General features: G+C 42.9%; 1 protein-coding gene across 1 annotated transcript; it reads right to left on the bottom strand.

The window, feature by feature from the left end:
- Positions 1 to 240: 240 nt before the first annotated feature.
- ercc4 (excision repair cross-complementation group 4) lies at positions 241 to 8033 on the bottom strand. Its single transcript, XM_085761457.1, has 10 exons — positions 7693 to 8033; positions 6397 to 6577; positions 5828 to 6023; positions 5522 to 5729; positions 4456 to 4636; positions 4199 to 4330; positions 3983 to 4087; positions 2198 to 2864; positions 1991 to 2103; positions 241 to 1301 (listed from the first exon to the last, which is right to left on the bottom strand). The coding sequence occupies exons 1-10, from the start codon at positions 7867 to 7869 to the stop codon at positions 559 to 561; spliced, it is 2703 nt and encodes a 900-aa protein (XP_085617583.1). The 5' UTR covers positions 7870 to 8033; the 3' UTR covers positions 241 to 558.
- Between the last annotated feature and the right edge of the window lie 738 nt (positions 8034 to 8771).

Raw genomic sequence — 8771 nt, 5'->3', positions numbered from 1 at the left:
ATAAAGACAAGTACATTTCAATAGTTACTGAGTTTGTGAGACTTAAAACTGTGAATTAAAGGGAAATATGCTTTTTACCAACTGATAGTTGTACTTGAGAATTTGTATAGATTTAACATTAACATTACTTCATCTTACTGCAATATGTGCTACTCATTTGTGGTATTTGAGCAGCTTTTATACCTCTGAATAACAATGATTTGATCTAAGTGAGTGGCGCACTTTTGAGTGACAAAAACATGCTTTGTTCCAGAAATCTTTATTTTGAAAAATTAGTTATTTTACATTAAAAAAACACTTTAATTTTATCTTTCCATCATGTAATTCTTTTAAATATAAAAGTTTCAAATCTTGCACAGTTTACAAAAAATATATATATAAAAAAAACCCTGTGCTTCATTCTTCAACATTAATGTAATGTGCATTTCACTTAGACTGTAAAAAATACATGAATTCACTCACACAGTTTTACACCAGAGACATTTTCATTCAGCTTTACAATGCAGATCCTGATGTTAAGAACATTTTATACTGATATGTTGGAGTCCCTTCTTTAATTTATTTAGTCTGTTTGGCCTTCTGTACAGGAGCAGGGACATCTGCAACATTATGTAGAAACTCATACAGCAGCTTAGCATTGACAGCGTTTCCCAGTATCTCTGTTAACTTCTCCTGGCTGAGTTTGACTAAATCTGCCAGGCTGTCAGCGTTTTTGATCAGAGCTCTGTAGTTCTTTGTATTGACCCCAGGCATTTTTAAAAGGAAGTCATGCGGCCCAGGGTTGTAGAGGCCTGATGATTCAGACACTGTGTCTGAATCAGCCGTGACGGCCTGAGCTGCTGCGGCATCTGGTTGGAGGCGGCCTTGCTTCAGCTCCAGGAAGAGGTCGGCTGTGGCATGAGGGGAGGGGCACCAGAGGATACGTAACCGCGGGAAATGCAAGGTGAGCAAGGTAAGTTTTGAAGAAATGTCATTCGATGATATCTCATGACGGAAATCTGATCGGGCCATCAAGGAAAACGGTTTATCCGGGTCAAACTCAATGAGTAACACCGGCTTCTTGTAGTAACGGGTCATGGAGAGACACTGGGTGTAGAGACGGCCGCTCTGCAAAGAGCCAATCAGATCGCTGACGCTCTTGCGCTCCACACATATGTCCGGGGTCAGGATGTAGTCGCCCACTTCTAAGGTGACAGGGTCGATGTCCAGTCCACGGCGGTGCAGCATGGATGGGAGCTCGCTGCGGAACTCACGCATGTCCACGATGACCCGTGACGGCTCTTTGGGCTGCTCCTGGCCTCCTGAGTGTGGGACAGGGAGTGGAAATACAAAATTAAGAAACACTTGTTAAAGGGATAGTTCAACATTTTGGCAAATTGGCCCATTGCCATAATCCCTGTAGTCATAGCAGTAGGTTCGTTACCTTTAATTGTCAGTGCAAGCTATTTTTAGAACGGCGGAGCAGAGCCTTGAGCTGCTCAGAGCTACGCTACGGAGGCTCATGGGATTTCTTGGTTTCCCTCATTGAACTCATCAAATACACAATCGAACAACTCCAAAACGCACTTGTGGACAAGTTGTGACCTGCACATTCACCGCGCTATGAGATAATAACGGAACGTTACAAGACAGAGTTGTTTTCAAGGTAAATTCATGCAAAACGTCATATCAAAATCTCATAGCGTGGTGAATGTGCAGGTCACAACTTGTCCACAAGTGCGTTTTGGAGTTGTTGGATTGTGTATTTGATGAGTTCAATGAGGGAAACCAAGAAATCCCATTAGCCTCCGACTCCGTAGCGCAGCTCTGAGCAGCTCGCAGCTCTGCTCCGCCATTCTAAAAATAGCTTGCACTGACAATTAAAGGTAATGAACCTACTCCTAAAACTATAGGGATTATGGCAATGGGCCAATTTGTCAGAATGTTGAACTAACCCTTTAAAGAAATGTAAAAAAAAAAAAAAAAAAAAGGAAGACTAAATCAGACATGCCTGCTTTGCGGGAGTTGGTGGTGGCATTAGCAGGCTCTAAATTTCTAGCAAGATCCAGGTTGGTGTCTTCTCGTCCTTCTCTCTCCTCTGGAATGACCATAGTAGCCTTTTCCCTGTAATATTCCACATAAACACCAGTGAGAAAAGCCGACACTTCGGACAACCTCAATCATCCCAAACGCCTGATAGGAAAGAAACAGTTCCCACCTGATGAGATGTTCGAAGGCTTTCTTTTCCCTGGACAGAGCTGTGAGATACTTCTGTTCTTCTGTCGAGCCTCCGTAGATGAGGAAATACACCCTGAGTGGCTTCCCGGGCCGGGTGGCTTTGTAGATTTCCAGCTGTCGGACAAAACTCACCTCAGCGTCGTACAGCACCACGAAGCTGGGCTCAACCTCGTGCAGCACCCGGGTCAAGCTGTGGGGGTCGGTGCAGCCTTTCAGAGGGTGAATGACGGTGAGCGGCTCCTTCAGGACGCCGTAGTAATCATCAGACGACAGATCCAGCTTCAGCTGTTCTTCCTCGCCTTCGTCCTCGTCCATCGCTTCATCCTCATCGCCACTGCTGCCCATTGATCGTCCTTCACCCGTCTCCTCCTTCCCCACCATCTGGGTCAGGGTCAGTGACGAGCGGCCTTTGCTCTTTGTGGACTTTGTGTTTTTCTTCGGTGCGGGCTCCTTCCCCTTGGCTCCTTTTTTGCTCCAGCCTTTTCCCTTTTTGTTCGAGTCGAGTTCGAGGGCAGCAGCTGCGGCCGAGTCCCGTTTGGCGATCGTGCGGGCGTACAGTCTGTTGAGCAGCCAATCAGAGCCGTTCCTGATGTACTGCTGCAGCTGGGCACAAGTCCGGTCATCACTGGCACAGATCAGCACACGACCTGGAGGCAAGAGTTACACAAGTAAACTATGGGCCTGTACTGGGATCGAGTTTTTATAAATAAAAAGAATCAAATAAAATATCTGTATTGTGTATTCTCTGAGTCTTATCATTACATCAGTCAGCTGACGTGAAGCTGCGGAGTAATAATGTGCAATCTTGCAGAATACAACAGTTGAAAAAATACAGCGCCAAATCAAAGTGCTGGTTTCATGGCAAGATAAACCACAGCAGATTTTATTTAATGGATACTGGCTCGTTTCAAAGAGTGTTTAAAAGTGTCTAAAACACATTTTTCTGGTGGCCACATGCACAACAACACATTCTGTCTGCCCGTCTCCTCCTGATCGGTTCTCCTAGCTAAGAGTGTACTGTGCAGGATCTACTGCAGGTAATTATACTGTTTCTATATCTGCCTGACAACTCTGCTCTGCCTCTGCTTTAGTTCATGTTAGCTTCACAGAATGACATACTGGAGGTCCTGATTCACAGATCTCTATGAAAGTTTGAAAAGCCTGTCTTCTTGAAGCCATTTTTTGCCATAAAAAATAGTGCACACACTGGAATGCAGTGCGTATTAGCCAGGCAACATAGAGCTTTTGTTGCCGTTGTTTCACCAACCAAACCAAATTGACCTTATTAAACTATAACTCAGAAAATCTCAGTTGTTATTACAGCCATGAAGTCAGGGGTTTGGAATTAAAATTTATCCTTTCTACATCTGAGTTAAGACTCTGATAATAATAAACTTTATGGTTTTTTCTCTTGCAGATCTTGTAAAAGTTGCAGATTTGATATTAAAATTATGGTTTTGCTCCACATCTGTGTTCCATTATGTGCAGGTGGGCTATGAGAGTGACACAGCACGCTCAACGCCGGGGCTTTGAAAAGGATACAAACACACTTAAACATCTCCTTCAGCTTTGTGAAATGCCAGCTGTGGACTGGTTTTAAATCTTTGTTTTTTCATGTGCTATTCCTATGTTTGGGTTTGTATGCTAAAGTTAAAAAGACATTACATAATAATTGGTTGACAAACCCACTTTTATAAATCTAAAAAAGTTGCATTGTACAACATTTTGTTACCACCTTCACGCTGTAACAGCAGGGAGCTCTAACCTGGTTCCAGCTGAGAGCTCTTGTTCTCCCTCTCAATCTCCAACAGCACTTCAGTCAGAGCCTCCCATTTTGGGCTCGTTTCCAGCACCAGGTCTCGTTTCACCTCTGAAACACACGCACACACACACACACACACATAACCTTTAGTAATCTCCTCAATACACACACAGCACATGATGCAACACACTGTCAGAGATCTGGTCACTGCTGCGTCACCTGAGGCGGAGGGTAACTTCTGTTTCTCAGCCTCTGCTCCCACTTTGAGCTTCTTCTTGCTCTCAGCGATGCGGTACACTCGACTCCTGGCGTTCACAAACATGGACGTGCTGGAGTCCAGGAACAGCCACCCTGATGGTTACAATAACAGGCGCATGCAATCAAACAGGCATAACAAAGATTAATTATGGACATTAAGTTCATTATTCTTCACTTCAACTAAAACTACTCTGAGCAGTTAAGGATTTCTAGTTTACCCGAGTTGGAGCCAAAGATCTTTTGGCTGGAGCGCAGAGACTCGAGCAGATTGAGGAAAGTGATGCAGTCGTACTGGGTGAGGTAGAGCAGGAGAACCCTCAGAACCTTCAGGTCCTGGACCAGGCCCTTGGTCTTGGCTCCCAGCTGGTGCCACAGGGGGTCCAGGTAGTGACGGATGGTCTGGAGAGAGTAAGACCAGGTCAACTACAACTTCAAACAACCAAATCAACCACACAGTACATTCTTTGACATCAAAGAGAGCAACAGAACAACTCTGTAAATACAACGGTTTCTATCACATTAGGTCTTCTTCTTCTTCTTTTTTATTATTACTAAGCAATATTTTAATCAAATAAGTTTAATAGCTGGGGTCTAACTCAGTGCTGAGTTAGTATAAAGTAGCTAAATGTAAGAAATGTATGCCAAGTAATCATAAAATCACCCAATATGTCACAAAAGACCAAGGAATCATGTTAATTTGAAATATCTAAACAACAATAGTACAGTACAGGCAGAATATTCGCATTTAAACATTTTATTTGAATTTCTCCTGGACCCACACCTAGCTTTATGCACAATAATCCGTTTTCCCAGTGCATGTATACATGTATTTATCTGCTTCATTTCATTCTATTACACTGCGTGTGGGTGGGCGTGGGTGGGGTGGGGGGTGCATGCAGACGTGTTGTATTTTGAATGTGACCTGCCAAGGGACTACAGATGCAAATTAGCTTAAAGCTATAATCTGGTACAGTGCATCAAATGGCAACATTTATGTTTGAACTGTACTGTCCCTTTTAAATAAATTAAAATTGAAATTGAAAATTGAAATTAAATTGTTGCGGTTCCGGTGGCGATAGACTGTGTGAGTAGTCTCGGCGTACCAAAGCCACAAAGCTGAAGCAGAGGATAGCGTGTGGCTATCTGGCAACCTCCGGTCTAGGGCGGATGGGGAGGGGAAGGGAATCAACGCCTTGCAGTATTTTGAATTTAACTGCAGCAACAGTTTTGGCCAGAGTCTTTAGCTCCTTTAATGTGTCACAGATAAGTAACACAGTAACAGACCTTCTCAAAAGCGTTTCCGAGGGTGTTTTCCAGTGACAGGTCCTCAGCCTCCAGTGTGGGGTTGTAGCGTTTCAGCTCCTTCAGACAGGCGCCCATGATGTCCAAGATGGAGCTCTGAATGGCTCTCATCGATGGCGTCAGTGACACGTGGAGCTCCACCACCTCTGGCTTGTGCCTGTCCAGCGCTGAGTTCACTGATGCTTGGAACCTGTTGAATGAAGCAGGCGTATAGAGCAAAGATAAAGAAAAAAGACAGACGCACTTCCTCTTCCTGCTACAGCACATGATACGTATGCTCCATCACACCTGGGCCACAGGTAGAGCTTCTTGACGAAGAGGTTCCTCATCACTCGCTCCACCTGGCAGAAGCCTGAGGAGAAGCTCGTGGCCTTGTCAGTGAAGGCCTTGATGAAGCCCGTCTTGTTCTTCTGTCTGAACAGACGGAGGATGAAGGCCTCCTGACAAGACTCAATGATTTTATGGGCACGATAAACCAGGATGCCTGAAGGATGCAGAGAGAGAGAACAGTCACACCTGTACAATGAAATCCAACACAACATCAAGAACTAAATACATCCCTTACAAGGTGTTTGTTTAAACAACCACAACATTTTCTGGTATAATAAGTATACTGTATATCAAATGCTTATTTCTATTCGTATTTACTGAATCTGTTTTTTTCTCCACTTGAAATTCCTTCTGTATTGGTTGTGGATGATCAGATGTGTGCTTGAAGTGTGTGGGGGAAATGGATGTTAAAAAAAAAGAACAATTTATTATTATTTATTATTGCTACCTCTTTATTAGGTTTTTTTTTTAAAGGAAACATGACAAATATGGTCCTCATTTCAGGTTTGACCACACAGTCCTCTGACCTGATATGAGATGAGCTGGGATGCGGTCAGTGAGGAAGTCCACCACCAGGATCCTGCTGGTGACAAACAGGACTCCTCCCTCGGTGTAGACTTGATAACGCTCTGCGCTCTGGATGTCGCTGGTCACCGTCCTGGGCAGGTGAGTCACACCCTCCACTCGCAGCTGCTCTGTGAAATACTCCTGAAGAGAGAAGAGAGGGAGGAAAGTATGATTTGATAACCTGAATGACCAGACATACATTTGTCTGTATATTGTGACACATTTTCATACTAAAACGTTGCAAAGAAGCAGCTAAAATTAAATGTATGAGATGTTTAACAGTAGTGTAGAATAGATAACGTTGATTCACAAATAAGTAAAGCCACAATATTGATCTAATATTCCCTTATGTAAATTCATTCTTTGAAAAGACTGCTAAAGTATGTTTTTGGTGTATCTGTACTTTACTTGAGGTTTTTTTAACCTATGACTTTTCCTCTATGTAACAAGCATCGTTCTTTTGACATTTTTATGAGGTACTCTTACTTTGTTTGTTGCAAATCTTCAGTCAGTGGAGTGACTTTTCTTTTAATTTGTAAAAGACCAAACAGTCAACTACACTTTCTGTCATGTTTGAGCAGCTCAGTATGAACTTGACAGTGTTCGATGTTAAAGTTAAAAGTTAAAAATGTGTCTCACACAGCACGTTTAGTGTTTTAGCTATGAGTTAAAACACTAATATTTACATTATGAGATGTATTAAAAATGAATAAAACATGAGTGTTAAAATGCAATAAAAAGACTTGTGTCTCACACAGCAAGCATGGCACATCACATTACCTGGAAGCTATTGAGAAAATGATTATGATTATTTTTTCCATAAAATTATTGATATTAAATTGAGGGAGCACTAAAATACCATACAAAGTGATGTGTCCGATTCATCTTTAAACTAAATATATTAGAGAATTATTTCTAGAAGATATTATAAATAACACTGGTTGGATGTTATTTCAATGGCAATTTGTTGATGGTCCCTAAATGAGATCGTGGTAGGAACGAGGTGTCAGAGATTGAGCAGACCGTGAACCAACAGCCAACAACTGGCTGGAGCAGAAGACGCAGTCGCCGCCTGATCCGGGGCGAATGTCCGTCAAATACCCAACCTAAAACTAATCGGTATCACATGCAGGTGAACATCAGCCACCGAGCAGATGTGAGCTCCGACTCCAGTCTCCTCCACAGCGGACATGCAGCAGCAGCAGCAGCAGCAGCAGCAGCAGCTGTTCAGCTGAGCTAACCGCTGCGGTGCTCACCTGTTCAGGTGCTGTTGTGTTGAGCAGAAGGACCAGGCTGCCCTGCTCCGAGTAAACCCGCATGAACTGTAGCAGGATGCGGTCTATCCCCATCCCCTCGGCCGCCACCAGCAGCCCGTCGCAGCCGAACAGACTCAGAAACATCTCGGTCTCAAACTCCAGCAGCGGCCCCGCCATGACGGAGCCCCGGGCTGACGGTGCTTCACTCACCGGGGTTTCTTTCACTGTTTAACCGTGTTTAACAGATAAATGTCAGCTAAAAGCCTCATGTACCATTGTGTGACAGTCAGAGAGGAGCCGCTCAAAGATGTTACTCAATGTTTTGAACTTGCACTTCCGGTCACATGGCGGCAAAAAGGAATAGACAGTTTAAGCCCAACGGCTCCACCTAGTGACCTGGAGCGTCACAGCAGGTGGCAAAATATATTTTTAATCACCCTGTGTTGCTTTTAAATCAGTACCAAAATATAGACTATATGATTTAATTCTCTTTCACTCTGTGCATTTTCACAAATACGTCTCTTTCCGATTCTGCTGAAAATATATATTTGGAGTTTGAAAAACTCTCGATCTGCATGACCAGTCCAAAAAATATGACTTTTCAAAACCAGTGCAAGCTTCTTCTAACAAACAACTTTACAATCTCTGCATGTGAGCATGTGAGTGCAGCTTAAGATAGAAAACAGACTGCTCTCAGCTGTGTCCCTGCACAATTACAACTTAATAATGATAATGACACGTTGTCAAGTTGATTTTCCCAGCATGCCAAACTGTAACTGCTTTAGAAAATGTTTCAAAATGACATGTGCACGATTCAGTAGGCTTTTAAAAAAATAAAAAAAAGCATGCATACTGCTTTCAGACACATTTTTCTACCAGAGGAGAAGATAAATCCTTTGGCAGACAATAAGATCTTGTAATGTTTACATTTAACATTTAATTTAAAGCTGTTTTACATCATAATATTTTTTTTATGAGCTGGCATAATAGCTGGATTTCAGGTGCTTCTAATTAATGATATCAGCACCAGACCTACTAATCCACCTTAATTCAACTGCAGCAATATGAAATACACTATC

The sequence above is a fragment of the Trachurus japonicus genome, chromosome 19 (assembly GCF_045865225.1).
Source record: "Trachurus japonicus isolate A0001 chromosome 19, Traja_1.0".
Lineage (NCBI taxonomy): Eukaryota > Metazoa > Chordata > Actinopteri > Carangiformes > Carangidae > Trachurus > Trachurus japonicus.
Note: the sequence above shows the minus strand (reverse complement) of the source record. Positions and strands in the feature narration are given on the sequence as shown.

Excerpts from the sequence above, each read along its gene's own strand:
- ercc4 (XM_085761457.1), bottom strand. The coding sequence starts at position 7,869 with ATGGCGGGGCCGCTGCTGGAGTTTGAGACCGAGATGTTTCTGAGTCTG. Across the intron at positions 4,331-4,455 it reads GATCTTTGGCTCCAACTCGG|GGTGGCTGTTCCTGGACTCC; the intron begins GTAAACTAGAAA and ends TGTAACCATCAG. Across the intron at positions 2,865-3,982 it reads GAGCTCTCAGCTGGAACCAG|GTCGTGTGCTGATCTGTGCC; the intron begins GTTAGAGCTCCC and ends TCTTGCCTCCAG.